The sequence below is a fragment of the Cyprinodon variegatus genome, unplaced genomic scaffold, assembly GCF_000732505.1.
Source record: "Cyprinodon variegatus isolate N-32 unplaced genomic scaffold, C_variegatus-1.0 Scaffold296, whole genome shotgun sequence".
NCBI lineage: Eukaryota > Metazoa > Chordata > Actinopteri > Cyprinodontiformes > Cyprinodontidae > Cyprinodon > Cyprinodon variegatus.
This window is the reverse complement of record NW_015150749.1, coordinates 729900-747405: the sequence shown is the minus strand read 5'-3', so window position 1 is coordinate 747405 and position 17506 is coordinate 729900. Positions and strand designations below refer to the sequence as shown.

The window sequence follows — 17506 nt, the reverse complement described above, 5'->3', positions numbered from 1 at the left end:
TTTTGGAATCACTTCTTAGTTTAAATCACAGTGAATGCACATTATGGACAGCCATCATACAAATAGAAACAGGTGCTAAAAGACATATTTCAGATATGCGGACACTAAAAATCATAAAATCATTTTATTATATCTTCGGTAAACTTAAAAAGTATGCAGGTTGTATAGCAAACCTTTTTTCTGAGGAAAAAAAACACTTTCTTGATGCTATTTGTCAAGTCTACCATACTTTACCCTACCCTACCCTACCCTACCCTACCCTACCCTACCCTACCCTACCCTACCCTACCCTACCCTATCCTATCCTATCCTATAAACAAATTTACACTGAAAAAATAAAATATAAACAAGTAATTGTTTACTTAAAATAAGTGATTTTTTTTTTCTTGAATTGAGGAGGAAAGTGAGACACTGTGCCAATGGGACAAGTAAACAAATGAGAGCATATTATCTAATTATCTTATTTTAAGAGTAAGACTAATATTTTCATTTGAAATCATCTTATTTACCTACTCAATTTAAGGGTAAATACAATTATTTATCTTTTACATTTTCACCTATTTCTAGATTATTTTTATATTACCATTTCTTTCAGTTGCTTTGGTGCATTTCTGAAATCATCCTTAAAGGGGTCGTAGAATGATTCTATAGGGTATTTAGTGCTGGTGCTTAAGGTCTCTGAATACGGTGTGTTACATTGATTGGCCTGAAAATGGTATATTCGCTGTTCCATGAGCCCTAATGCAACCCTGTTTAAAAGCCCTAGTATAAAAACGACAGGTTTTTCTTTTTTTTATGGTATGCTCATGAATATTTAGATGAGCTGTGCGCTGATTGGTTGGTTTACAATGAGCAAAGCTGCTGAGCAAAGACGAATCATTGCAACAAGCACTCACTCACTGAAGCATCAAATTGTTGATATGGTAGGGTGACCAGATGTCCTCCTTCTCCTGGACATGTCCTACTTTTCATACCTAAAAAAACTAGAATTTCAAAATCATCCGGAATTTAGAGTCGACTACAGTACTACAAACCCCAGCGGATGGGGGGTTGGGAGCCAGCAGGGGACGGAGCGACCGACCCTGACCCGGTGACGGTAGCCTGGACACAGGCAGCCCCGTGCTTCCCCCGTCCTGCCTTACCAGCCCCCCTTCTCCGGCTGAGGACGGCTCATAGAGGACAAGTTTACATCAACTCGGGGCTTCATTTGGAGTCGGCCTTTTTATGGTGGAAGTTTAGAATTGTGAGATTTGCAGAGAAAGGAGGTGTCGATGGGGTTTGAACTTCTCTGTATGTCCATTTCACCCACTGAACTATCGCTATTTATCTATGACAATGTAAACTCAGTTTAGCATTCTATGACCCCTTTAACATTCTCAAAACAACAAATACGACCAAGACCAATCAGAATTATAGCAAAACACCTTGGATTACCTGCAAAAGTCCACCTCTTGTTTAAAAATCTTTACTTCATCTTTAAAATGTAAAAAAATTGAACATGTTAATTCCACCAGAGTGATGAGACCTTGTGTTATATTTGGGTTAGCCGGTCAGATTGCTGTCAGTATTAGGATGTACCTTAGCGGGGTATGGTTGATGTTTTGAAGATAATCATGGTAAACTGTGAGACGCACCCTACTGAATGTGGGAGATTGATTGCAACAGACTGGACCAGATTTACATTTGCAGATTTACAGTTTGTAATCACATTTGCTGACAGACCATGTCTTTGTGAAATAACAAAAAAAAAAAGAAAAAACTGCATTGTATAAGTAAAAAGGTAGAAATGTGAACAAGGACAATCTATTAATAGAAAACTGCCAATAAAGTGCTGCAGGAAGTACAGTGCAAACCCCCTAGACCTTCTGATGTTTATGTCTGTTGGGACACATACTCATCCACATCATAATGTATTATTTTATTTTTTTTTGCGATGCAGTGTGGAGAATATATTTTTAAGTGTCCTATCCAGCCTTTGCAGGTATCTGCTTAGATGTCCATGCACACTGCATGCATGGGGGCTTTAAAGGTCTTCTGTGCAGTCTCATACTTTTCATCTCCATGAGAAGAAAAATCCATCAGTGTGGTTAGGATATGAGGAGCAGGGGGAAGAGGGACTCCATTCTTATCCGGCTGTGGGTCATAATCTATTCCCTGATGATGCCTCTCTTGTTCTCAGGATTTCATTATATGCAAACTTTCATGACCAAAAGTCTTCAATAAGATTATCACTTTATGGCTATTATTTATAAAACGTCTGCAACAGTAAGAGTAACTGAGTAAAATCTGTCAGTTTACGATGAGTTAGTATTTTTGTTTCTGGATCTTACCTGTGGTCGCATTCTCCACAGTTTTTGTTGGTTCAGGTGTAAAAGTGCCATCAGTTTCATCTTCCTCTTGACAAAATGCTGCAATGAAACACCTGCCCGTTACTTCGAGAACACTTATAATAATTAGACGGTAAAAACAAAGAAAGATTTGAATGCCTCCTGCATGTTTTTGTTATTGATGTCATCAAACTCCATGTAAATCCAATGTAACTGTCAAATAGCGGCACTTGTTTTCAATTTAATCACACTTATCAAACTGTTATCAATGCAGAAATTGCATTTTGCGATTTTTAGTGTCTTGAGTCAAATGTCAACATCTAATTTTAGATTTTAGGTGACTGACAAACACATGTAATTTTTTTTATGAAACATAAGGAGGTACAAAAATCTACATATTGGGGATTAAACCACTCATGGTATTTTTTTCCCACCCTTCGGCTGTGATGTCACTGCAGCCAACATCCATAGATACCCTTGAATATTAACTGTGATAAAAAAAAAATGTTTTCAGTAAAATTACTAGTGTTTACTATTGTTTACCATACTGACCTACAAGACATGCTCAGACATATAAACTTTTCTGAAATTGTCCTCAAACGGTTGAACCTATGTCTCACTTATAGAAAGACTCTTTGTAAATGTGGCAAACTTCCCATCATAAAGTTTAAATTTGAACTTTGGTATTGCACAAGGCTTGAATTTAGGACTCACTCTATTAAAAGTCCCTTGAGTTATGGTCGGATGGTTTCATTAGGAGACATAGAATTCATCTTCATTGCTACGCCGATGTTAGGTCATTTTTAACTGCATTGTAGAAATTAAGTCAGTTATATTCTGAAGTTTGGGTTGGTCTCTGATGTGCTTGGGTACGCAGTTCCAAAGGGAGGAGGCAGCTAGATAGAGCACTAGGTCTTAAGCTTTGTCCTAATGGGAAATGACAGGAAATCAGTTTCAGCTGATCGAAACTGAGAGGTTTTTAGGGGTCCCATATCCAATGGTGAGGAGTTTGAATTTAATGTGTCGTAGTACTGGGAGCCTGTGGAAGTACCTTTTAATACCTTTAACCTTGTAATACTGGTTATGAGGCGTTGCTCTCGGATATTATTAGAATATCTATAGATCCACTGCAGCAACTTCAGGGCTCAATGCCTCTCCATTTACTGGAGAGCTTCTTCTGTTGGTTCCTGGGGTGAGAACTAAAAGATACTGTAAAGTAGCACATCTTTGCCTTTAGGCGGTCTTTCAGCTGTGAAACCTTAAGGTCAGAGGGCATCTGAGAACTTTGATGTTTTTAAAGGCTAAATAAAGATGCAACCATTCAGTCTGGCTTTTAGTTGTAGCCTAACACTGATTTTCATCAATATTACTAACCTATAATAATACTTTATTATCTTATTTGATTGAATTTAAGCACAACTTAACAAAATGTAAGCCCTTAGATTTTGAAATATTACCATGAAAATGTCATTCTTTTAATTTGAATACTTTGTTTTTTATTATTGTTTTAGATTTTATAGTATTTTTTTGGTGCATGTTCAGTGTTTATATTAACTGATGACTAGATATGTGGTCATATACTTTTTTTTCCAAATATTTTCTCTTTATATATATATAGATATATATATGTATAAATATATATATCTATATATATACCGGTATAGATATTCAATGTCCTCATTAATGTCACATTTAAAATGTTACTTGGTAATAAAGCATTCTCTGATTCTGATATTAATAACAAGAAAAAAAAACCATAAAAAATGAGTCATGCAGGAACTCTGGACTTCCGTCTCAACAAAGAGTTACATCTAAATTGTTACAAAACTATGAGATCTCAAAAAGCTTGTTCCCAAAAAAGTTTTTTAAAACAAAGATATGATCCAATTGATTTTTTGAGAGATTGAACTGTGAAATGTGGGAAATAAGTGTGAGGATAGTCTTATCTTTGAGTCACAAAACTGAAAAAAAAAGAAGAAAAAAAACAGATTCCAAAGAACTGAGCCTGGTGTGAAGAAGAGAAACCTGGAAAGAGCTTTTTGGAATTTGACGGAAGTCTGCTCAAATCTGAGACAACATTCCCAAACTCTCTAAAAGCTGAAAATAGGTATCTGTCAAAAGGAAATCATGCGGTCAAAGTGACAAAAGAGGATTAGAGAGAAAAGGAAAAGCAGGGAGTGGAGACTGAAAATGACACCGTAGTGGTTTCTAATAGAGGAGAGCAGTAATTCCCTGCCTTACCTGTCCCAGTCAGACTGCTGATCAACAGCAGCAGAAACAGCAGAGGGGTCTTCAACCAGGGGCCTCTCATGTTAACTTGTGAAGACATACAGTGCCATTCTAAGCCAGCTTCCTCCTGTTCTGTCACAGCATCACACTTCCTGATCTGACTTAACGTTTTGGTTTTTTTAACCAAAGCCACGCACACACCCACAGACTCAGTCAGAAACTCTCGGATGTGATGCAACAAGCCGTTTGTGCTTGTCGCTACAAGTCTAATGGCTCCTGAGTTGCAGAGCTATTACATTCCTGTTAGTCAGGTAGGCAATAGCGTTTGGGCAGTGCTGCTTACTTTCAGGAAGAAAAAGGTTGTCCCTTTCAGCCACAGAGGCAGCAGGGAGGCTCTGAATTCACAGTGTGTTCTCTCTGTGGGATCCTCTCCAACGCCGTGTTGTAAATTAACAATCACGTATCTGAGGGTCATGCTGCTGTGATTATCTCTGGGCTGCTGTCCTACTTTCAATAAAAGGAGACTCCAAAATGTTTTCTTCAGGGCATGACAGAGATGGGACAGAGGGGTGTGTTTCAACATGACTGCTGCAGCCCGTCAAACAAGCTTTAATTTCCAAAACAAAGGTGCGATTGAAAGCCAATTCTGCAGGATTTCGTCTGAAGGCTGGTATCACAAGAGTTGCAAAATGCCAAAAGCTGTCTTGATGAGTAATGGGAAGAAATAAAAAGAGGCTCTTGAAAAAAAAAGTGTCATTTTTTTGTCAAAACTTGTTTTTTTTTATATTTATCTCCTTTAGGCTTTTCAAGTTATTCTTTAACCTTTGAGGGATGGATGCAATGGGAGCAGGAGGGGGTTACATAGCCCAGGCTGAAAGTAGCAGTAAAATCTGAAAGCTGACAACTTTATTGGCTGGTTTTAAGTTACAGCTGATCACTTATAATCACGCTGCAATGAATGAGATGGAGGGTTTAAGCATCAGCAGTCTCATCATAAGGAACAGAGAACAGAGGGACTTTCTTCTAAGCTACAGTTAAACAAAAAAGCTCTGGCTATGATAGAAACAAATAGGAACTCAGTTTGGGAACTCTACTTATCTTAAGACATGAAAAATATATGGTGGTTGATTCAGTAAAATTTTTAAATGTCCTTCAGATCACCACGTTGTTAATAGAAAACTGGCCCAATTCTAGATGTTGAGAGAAATAATTTATTTGTCCTTAATAATCTTGTTACAAATAATGCACCATATATTATAACTGGTGATTGTTTGACTGATTGAGTGATTTTATTGATCTTACAGTGGAGAAATCTACTCGTTACATCAGATCAAATAGTCAAAAGAGAAGAAGAAGGTGCCAAAGCAAGAAAAGATGCAGCTTTTTTGTTAGCAGGATTATTATACAGGGTTAATGCACAGAGTGTTTACATGGGTATTTATATAGCTGGGTATTTATCTATACAGCTATACTGGGTATCAGATATAAAGAAACGGGTTATGTGACACCAGTAAGACATGGTAAATGCACAAATCTTTCATGTTTCTTATGTGGGACACAGCTCTGGTTATTTATAGGTAAGGGATTTATAAAATAAGTACCATTGAATAATTAGTATTTTAAGTTTCTGAACAACATGTGTGACATTTTGTAAACTATACAAATTAAACCTGGATACAATTCTATTCAGGGTGAAATACAGATATATTATATTTATATGGTAGTATTAACTGAAATAATACTTATAAAAGGACAAAATGTTAGGATCTAATAAAAGATTTAGGTTGAGGCTGTTACGTTTTCCACTCTTGAAAAGAGATTTAATAAATCCTTTATACATGTTTCAAAATGTTTAGCCATTATAGCATGCGATCAATTAACACTTCATATCCATATTACTGTTTACATGATAAATTTACATGTTTACATGTTTACATGATATAATTGGACTCAATAACCACTGTTATGTTAACATCTACATAAAACTAGCACAAGAAACTACGTAAGTGTGACAGTTTGGCCAGCACCTGACAGTTTCACGTGAGTAGGATTTTATTGTGGGTTTGCAGGTCTAGGGGTGTCATCCTAAAATGTGTCCCTGCATGTTGACTGGTATCTGTAAAACCACATCAAGACAACCTCTAAACTGACCCTATTACAGTAAAAGTTGTAGACTGACATATTTTGCTCTCCACAAGGGCTGTTGGTTTTTAGAAGATTAGTAAGGGAGCTATTTTGCAAGGGGTTCAACAGCAGCAGAAACAGCAGAGGGGTCTTCGACCAGGGGCCTCTCATGTTAACTTGTGAAGACATACAGTGCCATTCTAAGCCAGCTTCCTCCTGTTCTGTCAGGGTTTGGGTGTGGCATGTAATGGATACACATTGTGCCTTTAAGAAATCTGATTCAGTATTAGCTGCCTTAATCTTTTTATCATCTTTCTAAAAAATGAAGCAGACATACAGGAGGAGTCTTACTTGTCTAAACAAGTCACCATGAGCATGATAGAGCTGGGTTGATGCGTTTATTTTACAAAACATAGGCCAAGTTTCAGGCCCTCTTAGCATCCGTGATCAGTGTGCTTGATAGCGCCCCATGCTGCAATCCTGGGGTCCCCATGTGCTACATGAAGTCTGCTTAATGTCTTCATGAAGACATGAAGTCTGAATGGACCATGTTCTCTACCTCTGTTGTCAATGTGGCTGCCCGTAGCTGTGGCCATAAAGTCTGTGGTGCTTGTTGTGGCAGCAACCCTCCAAACCACATGCAGTAATGGACGTTGTCAAGCTAAAGAAGGATTTCCTGGTTGGCTTGTTGTAATCCTGAGGCAGCAAGCAGGTAATCGGAGGCCACGTGTGTTGCTGCCCGGATGGTTGCAAAGGTAAAAACTCAGGCCTGGGAGGACCATGGGACCATGGAAAAAGAATACGGGTCAGCCTTAGAGGGATTCTGGCAAACCGTCTGGCTCCTCAAGAGGGGGAAGCAGTTGTTGGTAGTGGCAGCTGCTTACTTTGTCTGAGGACATTATCAGACCGGGAGGTCATTCTGGGCAAGGTGGCAGACTAAGGTGGTGGTTCCTGTACTGGCAGACTAAGGCGGTGGTTCTCCTCCATAAGAGAACTGAGGGGTTGTGACACCATAAAACAACAGGCCTCCCCATGAAGACCAACAAGCTTTCCAAATTAGCCAGGGACATTTGTTGAGAAGTTATAAGTGCTGACTCTTTCAGTTACTGTGTTTTCGTATTTATATTTGCCTTTTTGAGTGTTTCATAAGTAGCATACTGTAATTACCAACAAAACATTTTTTTGTGGAAAAACTTGACACTATGAAAGCTAAATCACTGAGGATGTGTATTGGAACCCCTCCACTTCCTGCACTACTGGTCAAGTCAGGGGAAATCCCTTTAAGTCTAAGGCATATAAAGTTTGATTAAGCTACGAGGGGCGTTCAATAAGTAATGCCCCCGACCCACTTCCAGATGTTTGATCGAGCTGAAATTTTGCATGTGACTTTATTTAAATCTCTATAGATTAAGTAGCAAATTGCAGCTCTGAATTATTTGTGGTTTCTGACTTACAGGTGTTTGAACTGAGTAAAGTCTGAAATGGAGCCTGTTGAGTGTCAAGCAGTGATCCAGTTGTTCTATTAGAAAAGGACTCACACCACGGGAGACTTTTGATGAAATTAAAATAACATATGGTTATAATGCCCATTATATGACCTTGCAAAATGTTTTACAAGTTTATATTATGGGATATTATCACTATAAGGTACTTTTATTTGATCAAAAGTCTCCTATTGTGTGCGTCCTTTCAAATGCAAAAACATAGACTTGACCCAGTTTTAACACCAGTAAATCAGAAACCACTATTAGTTCAGAGCTGTAATTTGCTATGTAATCTATAGAGATTTAAAATACTTCACATGCAAAATTTCAGCTCGATCAAACATCTGGAAGTGGGCCAGGGGCATTACTTATTGAACGCCCCTTGTATATAATGTATCTAACTTCAAGGGGGCTGGGGGAGAACATTTTTCATATTCTGTACAGGAAGAAAGTTGGGAGTTTGGAGAAGGCACTGTGGAAATGTTCATTTTCAATCCTAAGGTGCTACCCATTCACTGTAGGAAAGCTGTATGTAATGAAATTTTGTTTGGTATACAGTCTGCGTATACAAGATGACAATAAAGTTTGTCTAAGAAAAAATAAGCTAAATATAAGCTGTTTTCAGCATTCATTGAAATGTTATTTACAGGAGCTTAGTCTTGGAAATAATAATGCTGTTGATCCCCCAGTGATGTGGCCAGAAATTCCACATGGGCTTTGACCTGAGCTAGATATGGATTTGTCATTGAACTAGCCAATGAAAGATTTTTAAAGGATGTCTGGTTATTTATGCAAATGCACACCTCAGGACTGAATGGAGAGACTATATCCAGATTTCTACAGATGGTTAAAAAGATCCTGTAAACAGAAGAGTAGGTTTTGGTATTTATGTTCCCCAGTTTGGGGTCCAGCAATGTCAACATTTATTTGACGGTGTTTCTGTGTTTACAGCTGAGCTGATTGCGATCCAATGCGGAATGTGGTTGGTAGAGGCAACAGAATGTGGTCATTTGTTCTGATTCTCTGTCTACACTGATGTATTTAAAGGATGCCAGATGCAAGGTAAGAGCAGATGTAGTTAGTTAGAATTATATTTTCAATTTTCTGCAGGTCCCAGCTCATGTGGGATTTAATGGGGATTAAATGGCAGATGTTGCTAATGTTAAAATGAACTAGCAGTGCCAGGATATTTAGAATACTGGATAAAAAAGGAAGTTGCTATTGTTTCAAAAATAGAGCAGAGAAGTATTTAATTGGATGACTCACAACGAAATGAAGTGATAAGGCTTTAGAGTGGGACACAGTGGGTTAAACAGTGGGCATTCTGTGATCGGTAAACACCCAGACAGCTGTGGTCATTTTTGTTGCATCTCTGAGTTTTTTATGTTATGCTACAATGTCTTCTGTAAGTAGTAGATGGAAGGGTCGTCTCTAGTGCATTGACTGATCTGGGGTACAATTCCTTTTCATTAAAAACAATACTAGAACATGGAGCTTCCCCAAAAGACAGAGTAAATTGAATGGTTTGTTGTTGACGTCTTTTTTTTTTTGGTTTTTGTTTTTTTTTTACTGTGTACTATATTGGAAAATATGCGACTGCTATCTCTATCCCAATAATGTTTTAATATGTGTTTTATATCTTATGACCTGAGAAGGAACGCAACATACTAAATTTGTCTAGACCGTCAGAAATAAAAAACATTTCAACTCCTTTTAATTAGACAAACATTTACATACAAACTCGATGGGACATACAAATATGAAACATCCACATTAACCTGCCTAAAAATGTATGAAGCTAAAAAAACTAAAAGAATAATTACAAAATACCATTGTAAGGCCTCTTCAGGCTTACAAAAGGTTAAACCACTTAGTCCACAGGTTTAGATAAAAGTAAGTCTTATTTATGGGAAGTTTATGGGAAGATAAATATGTATAACAACAGTTTTTAGGTGACTTATAGTTAATTGCACGGGAGAAAGTTTAGATTGACAACTTTTTAATCTAAATTTTAACAAAGATGAAAAGGATCCTCGTTAAAAGATTTAGGAAGCGCTAGAGAAGCAAAATATTTCTGTAACCAAAGAAGGACGTTTTTACACTGCCCTAAGTTTCTCATGGGACACATTTCAACGAAGGACAACTTCCGGTTCCGGTGCTTTTTGTCAATACAAGCTCCACACGTGAATTTTGGTGAACAAAATGGTAAGAGTATCTAACTTCATTCTGGATTTATATATATATAAAAAAAAAGTACTTAGATGGTGGGATGATAGTTTGGATGTTTTATTTTTTTTTTTGTCTCTCAGCCGAAGTCTCAAAGAGGCAAAGGAGCAGACAAAGTTGTTCATCCGTACAGCAGAAAAGCTGCTTATCTGAACCGGGAAGAGGTCAGACTGAAGAGAAAGGAGAGGTTTGTTTATCGAAGATCAAAACACTGTAGGAATCAGACTGTTTGGCCCTCTTTAATGTGAAGAATTTCTCTTTAATGTTGCAGGATGAAGAATGAAAAAGCAACACGTCTGAGCCACATAGGTCAGTCTGGTATCATTTTTATTATTAAGATAGAATTAGAGTTTTTTTTCACTTATTGTTCTGTGTTTCAAATCACAGGTGAGAAACTGACGTGGTTTCAGAGTCAGTTGGATCCGAACAAGACGTGTTACACTAAGAAAGATGCTTGTGAGATTATTGAAAGGTACAGGACTGCTTCTGGTGCTCTGAGAGGGGATGAAAAGTCATAGGTTATCTCTAATGTTGGTCAGTTTTTCTTGAAGGATGACAAATCACAAATTTGTAGTTTGATTACATTCATATAGATTGTCTGCCATATTCAGTTAACATTTGAGGATGATTTAATAACACGAGTTTTGTTTTTGAACTTTTGGAAATTAATATATTATCACACCTCCCAGACAAACTGGTATCCATTAAGCTTCTCTGTAGCATTCAGTGACCCTAAACCACAGAGTCCCCTGTACATTTCCAAGCAACCATGCATTCCATGCATGCATTTTTTTAATTTGTAAAAATGTAGTTATTAAACTGGACTACACTCACCTTATAGAGTTTAAAACAAAGAAAACATAAAACAAACATATGTGATGCCTAGATAAGGGGTTTTAAATAGTTCTATTACCTCTTCCATCTTTTAACATGAAGCTGCTAACAGTAGTTTGAATCAGGTGTGTTCAACCCTTAAAAACTTCACCCTACAGCACAGAGTTTCCTGAACTGGCTTTATTTTTTATTCTTTTTTTATCCAGTCTTGGTTTTTATAATGTGCGGTTATGTGACTGATTTTGTTTTTTTTCCTCCAACTGTTAGTTACCTCCACAGATTTGATTCAGAACTTGAGCAGATCGAGCTGGTGAATGGGATCAAGGGTCGACAGGGTCGTCTCCATGGTGCCAGAGAAGCGATAATCAAGCAGACTGTAGAGCGAGAGCGAGCGCTGTTTGATGGTGTTGGTATAGGTGAGTCATCACCAACATCTTCTTGTTGTGCACGTCGCTGTTTTTAAAACAGAGTATACTTTCTCGGTCATGCTTGTGAGCACAAACGAGCTATTTGTCTTTGGCCCTCCGTCGCTCACATCATGATCAGCAGTTCAGACAACCACAGTTCGTAGAAACAACGCTTGAAGGGATTTTCAGTCTGATTTCATCGTTCCCTGTTCTAATTGTTTTCAGAAATTCCAGACATCATCAACACAAAGCAACTGAAAATGTTCAGGTCAGTGTTTGAACCATGCTTCAGATAACGGTAACCACAGACACAATAACTGGCAGCCTTGTCTACATAATGCTTTGATACGTAAGATAGAGGAAAAGATTCTTGAGTGTAGTATTTTACAGGCAATAGAATAAACAAATGTTTTCTTTGGCAGAGAATGGACCGGAGATCTGAGGAAACTTCCAAATATTAAAATGCGTAAAATATCAAATAAAGCTTTGGACACAAAGACAGAAGAAAAAGAGGAGTCGGAGCATGAGGGTGATGAAGAAAATGAACATGATCATTTGGACGATGAGCTCAATGACCCGGAGGAGATGTCAGAGTCTCACTAACACTCACCTCATTCAGTCTGTGGCTGCATCACAGCTTCTGTAGAACTTCTACGCCATGTGTGGAGAGGCTGCTGTTTCACAAGTGTCCAGCAGACAGTGCTAGATATAAAATTAAACCATACCAACCTTGTATGTCTCATATTTTAACAACTTAAAAAAAGCTTTTTTCTCAGCGGTTCTACATTCATTGTTTATTGCACAGACAACAAAGTTTTCCTTATTAGCCATAGATTTTCCAATCAGAGCTATGAAATAACTTACATACGCTGTGGATTTAAGACAAAGGACAATCTATAACTGAACTGTGACACTGGAAACCACAACTGTAGAAAATTGAACACAAGTCAGCAATATTCCCTTTTTAAGGTTTAAATAAACATCTCTGCACTCTAAAATAAAATGGAAACAAAACAAAAATTGTAAAATATCTATTCTAACATTTAAATTACTGACCTGCAGAGAGCAAAAAAAACTCCACAAACAATAACAAAAGCTGCCCTAATACATTTCAAAGGTCACAGGTTTAGATTCAGACTGGAATAAAGATGGAATAGCTATAACGACTAGTCTTTGGTATCAGAAGACCTGATTGTCCAGCAGTGTTTTAAGGCCTCAGCATGCTTCAGTTCAGAGCCTTTACAGCATCTGATTTTAAGGTTTTACAAATCTCCTGATTTGACTTTTCAGACAAGTTGACATTTATTGTACCACATGTTTAAAGTCAATGGAAAATACTGGAAAAAGGTAAATAGCAATATGAGCAAAGCACGGTTATGCAAATGAAAATATATAGTTCAGCGTTTTTTTAAGAGTTTTTTGTTTATTTAATCACATTATACCCCTAACTTTCTATTAGTTTATGTCACCGCAATAAAGCTGAAAAAAAAATTACGATTTGCTGCCTTTTGTCGAATTTTGCATTTGTATTCAGTCCCTCTGCCAAAGCTTTGATGAACATCTAATTCCAGTAGCAGGTCTTTTGGAGCTTGTCTCTTTAACTTGACGTATCAAAAGACTAAAATCATTGTTTTATTGTTTTTTTTTTATTTTTTTAAAGTAGCTCAAATTGAGACTGAATAGAGAGATTATGGTTTCCTTTTGGTTGACAGTATCTTTTATTGTTGCCTTGCAGAAAGGTAACCCTCTCCCTAAGGTTTGGGATTAATAAAGTAGAATAGTGTTGTGCATGTAGGCCAAAAAGCTAAATGTTGCTCTCAGCTGATCTTAGCAACTTCCCAGTGGTTTAAAACAAACTCGTCAAAGTCTGTTGGCAGCTCTCCGGCCAACAGACTTTGCCACCTGAGCTGCAGCTCGCTGAGGCTCCACTAAATTTACCAAGGACCATTGCTGAGAACTCTGTGAGATGTTCAATGCTTTCTATATTGTTCCACATCCTCCTCCCTGACCCACCTGCTGTGTTTATTGCTCTTCATGATGCTGTTTGTTCACCACTGTTTTTTAACATCTGAACTTATAGAAATAAAACATATAGATGGCCTCTGTACTAATGATCTTAATTATATCTGACAGTTGATGTCTAAACAGGATTTTCTACAGAGGTATCAGGTTAAAAGGCTGCCTACCAAACTTTTCTCCATCAGTTTCATTATTGTTGAAGTCCTTGTTTTCCTTTATGATGCAAACTCCCATTAAAATAAAGGAATGTAAAATATTTCAGGGGGTCTGAGTACTTGAGAAACTACACCAGTCTCAGTGTAAATGTGATGTCCTGACGTTTCTAAGGGTTTGAAGCCTTAATTTACATCAGAATCTGAATGTTTGATTCATTTAAAGATGTGATGGACTCTTTGTTACATGGTAATAACTATATAGTCTTGTATCAGTGGGAGTTGTGCAAAAAATATCTTTGTATTTTAACTTGATTTTGAGTTTTATCAGGCTTTCTTGAAGCAAACTGAGACCTTTGATTGAAAGCATCCTGAAGAGTTTTCACTGTCATATCAGTGCAGGTTTACAAAGTGCATACTTTAAAATGGCATCAGCGTACCATTAAATCATGTCCATGCTTTATCTGCTGTCTCCTTTTCATTGCCCCACCTGCTCCTTTCTTCCAATTCTTTAAAGGTTTGTACCGTCTTATGGTGACAGCTGTCCTACTTTGGATCACTGCAGGACAGGATGGGTAGCATCATCTGCTTCATCTAGAAGAAGCAATCACTGCAGAGGAGAAGAAAGATACACTTCTGCATGAGTCATGATCATGCCATGCTCACGCCTGGCTCCCTCCTGAAGAGGAGCACAGCATGATTCAGCTTTCAGACGGGGTTCTGATCCGGCGCCACAGCAGCCTCCACAGACATGTCAGAGTCTATCTCTGGAGCCGGAGCGGTCTGGGCCTCAATAGCTTCGTGCTTCCCGTTGGCGAGGACGCCGTGCCGGGCCTGAGGGTTATGCAGGTTCTTCTCTGGGCAGTTCTGCACCGTGATGATGCGGTTGAAGGCCTTGAGGCGACGCCACAGCTGCAGGTAGACTTTGCTCTGGATGTACATGAAGATGAGGCCGCCTGTGAAGCCGATGGCCACCACGATCAGCTTGGTCCAAAATGGCCACTCCAGCACACCTGTGGACACAGAAAACCCCACAGCTGCTGTCAGCTGGGCCGCACGCTGAGAGCTGGGAGAGGTCATGATGGGGTGGTTTGCTGAGCTGTGCTTACCCTGAGCTGAATAATACTTCAGAAGAGAAACTCTCCGTAACTCGTCTGCAATCAAGATTGGGAGTAATTTCTCTATTTGTCTGAAGCCATTATTTCGAATTGAAACTGTGGTTATTTTTCTATGCATCTAAAATATGACGGCACAACACTGAACACAACGAAGCACTAAAGGGGGCTCCTTTTTGTTTTCAAAGTGAAAAACAAAATGAAGTCACTCAAACTACACTTCTGTGGTGTTATTAGAAGAAGATACTATGCTCCAATAATTCAAATTGAAAGCTTTTCAATGTTTATTGTCTGTTATGTTCCATTAGCACTTTAAACTTGTTTCTTCTTTGACTGGTTTCTGCCTACTTGTGAAACTTTTACAATTTCTAATTTCAGCTTAAGTCAGGAGGGCATTGTCTTCTTTCCAAAAAAATTTCAGACTCTTCCAATGAAAACGGTGTAATTTCATTTAACAATCGCCAGGTGGTGCTGCCCCTCATTTCTAGGAATACAGGTTTCTCTTGTCCTTGTTTGAAGTTCTATAAATGTTGTACAGTAATCTGTTTAAAGCCTTCTTAGACCAAACAGATCTTTTATTTTAGAACTGGGTGCACTGGTCTGACTTTATAGTGAGTTGTTTTTCTAATCTGCACAATGTCAAATTGACAGTAAACCAAATATTTTAACAAATGGCACCAAAGGTCCTATAAAGAAACTTGACCGGGTCCTGGCTTGTTAACATCTGGCTAATTATCATTAATCAGTGCAGCTGTTATTTTGAACATATTATTAATCATTTACAAAATAATCAGTTAAAATAGGAAGGAGGCTTTGCATCATTTGTTGCAGGACCAGCAGGTTCTGAAACTGCTTTTTCCCTGCTGCCACAAGACTGTTGAAACTCTAATCAAGTGTCAAATCAAAACACTGCATCACGCTATAAACATTATAGTTGCACTAAATGGTGAATCTTTAAAATAGAACTCAACTCAGCGTTTCTACAGAATTTTGCACCATTTACTGTATATTTATTTATTTTTGCACTGCTCTGATCCTTCCACATCAATGCCTTGTGCACCAAGTCTCTCCTACACTCTGTTTATTTTTTAATCACTGCTGCACTTTATAAATGGAAATGTTCATTTCAATGCTAAGCTGCTGCTCATTCACTGTCGGAAAGCTGTATGTATCGAAATCTTGTTTTGTATACACTGTGTATACAAAATGACTTTAAGGTTTATCTAAGTCTAAGTATTTTTTACTTGAAGGCCTAAGCCAGGGGTGTCAAACTGGTTCCAGAAAGGGCCGTGTGGCTGCAGGTTTTCTTTCCAAACAAGCAGTAGCACACCAGACTGCAGCCATCTCATTAAGTGAGTCCAATCTGAACATGATGACCTGATGAGATGACTGGAATCTGGTGTGCTATTGCTTGGTTGGATTGAAAACCTGCAGCCACACGGCCCTTTTTGGAACCAGTTTGACACCCCTGGCCTAAGCTGTCACAGCTACATTTAATAGAATCGGTTTAATGTTTTGGAAAAACTCAGGGACAGCCAAGGCTCAACCCCACCATGAACTACAAAGTCCTGGAAGAACAGCTCAGCTGTCCACAGTGGAGCCAGCATTACATAATAATGAACTTAGAGAACAGATAATTAAGACAATCTAAAGCTTGCTACTTCAAACAAAAACCAAAAGTCTCTTGGTCAGGCCCTGTGATGGACTGGGAACCTGTCCAGAAAGATGAGGCTGTTTTGGCCACAGGGAAATAAGGGATTTTTTATTTTTTTTATTTTTATATTTTCAGATATTAGAACAATGTGACATCAGCAAAGCATGGTAGTGGCAGCATCCTACTTTAAGACCTTCTCAGTGCCAACAGTAAGCTGGGTGGTACAGCATAATAAAAGAGGCCTACCAGCTGTACCAAGAAGAGCAGTCAAAACATTTCAACTAAAAAATTGTTGATGGCAACAAAAACGATGTGAATTAAAAAATATCCTCAAACAATTAAAAGGCTGCTACAGAGTTTCAGTTTTCCAGTCATTACTTTTCTTAAAAGACCTTTGCAGGTTTAATTGAATTAGTAGGAAAATCAAATATCCTTTTCATAAATGAAACAATTCTCCTACAACTTCTCTTTTCATAGACAGGTTTCACTTGATCCATCTGCAGAACGTTGAAGCCTGCTGCATGCAGGGTGTCAGCTGGTAGGGACGGTTTGTGGTCATCACATCTAGTTAGTAAATGGGTTAGGAAGCTTTCTGGTGCCTATGATCATCTGAATCTTAATTCCTTATACCTTGTACATCTCTTTTTTTTGTTATATATAGCCAAAATGTCAGAAAGGGGGTGTATATAATTTTTATTGGATACATTAACCTTAAACTTTCATTTGAAATTTCCAAAGTGTTTTTTTTTCTATCTCCATCTGTTTTCAGTGTTTGGCAGTAACAGGCTCTGATGTTTTTTATTGTGATTCAAAGAGAAATGTGAACTGCTTGTCGATGTACAGCATCTTTTTATTCTGAGGTCAAAACCTTTAAGCTTGGAAAATACTTAATTGTATTTGGAGGATGGATGGATGGATGGATGGATGGATGGATG

General features: G+C 38.0%; 2 protein-coding genes across 2 annotated transcripts in view; one reads left to right on the top strand and one right to left on the bottom strand.

Moving 5' to 3' along the window:
* Window positions 1–10295: 10295 nt before the first annotated feature.
* On the top strand, window positions 10296–13269 carry tma16 (translation machinery associated 16 homolog). Its single transcript, XM_015383890.1, has 7 exons — window positions 10296–10369; window positions 10474–10577; window positions 10662–10699; window positions 10778–10862; window positions 11492–11640; window positions 11857–11899; window positions 12054–13269. Exons 1-7 carry the CDS (start codon window positions 10367–10369, stop codon window positions 12232–12234), a joined length of 603 nt encoding a protein of 200 aa, XP_015239376.1. The 5' UTR covers window positions 10296–10366; the 3' UTR covers window positions 12235–13269.
* A 426-nt stretch (window positions 13270–13695) lies between these two features.
* march1 (membrane associated ring-CH-type finger 1) overlaps window positions 13696–17506 on the bottom strand; it is a 21581-nt gene continuing 17770 nt past the window's right edge. Inside the window, exon 7 of the mRNA XM_015383889.1 lies at window positions 13696–14815. Within this exon, the coding sequence (XP_015239375.1) occupies window positions 14511–14815 (305 nt within the window). The 3' untranslated portion in view covers window positions 13696–14510. The remainder of the gene's footprint in view (window positions 14816–17506) is intronic.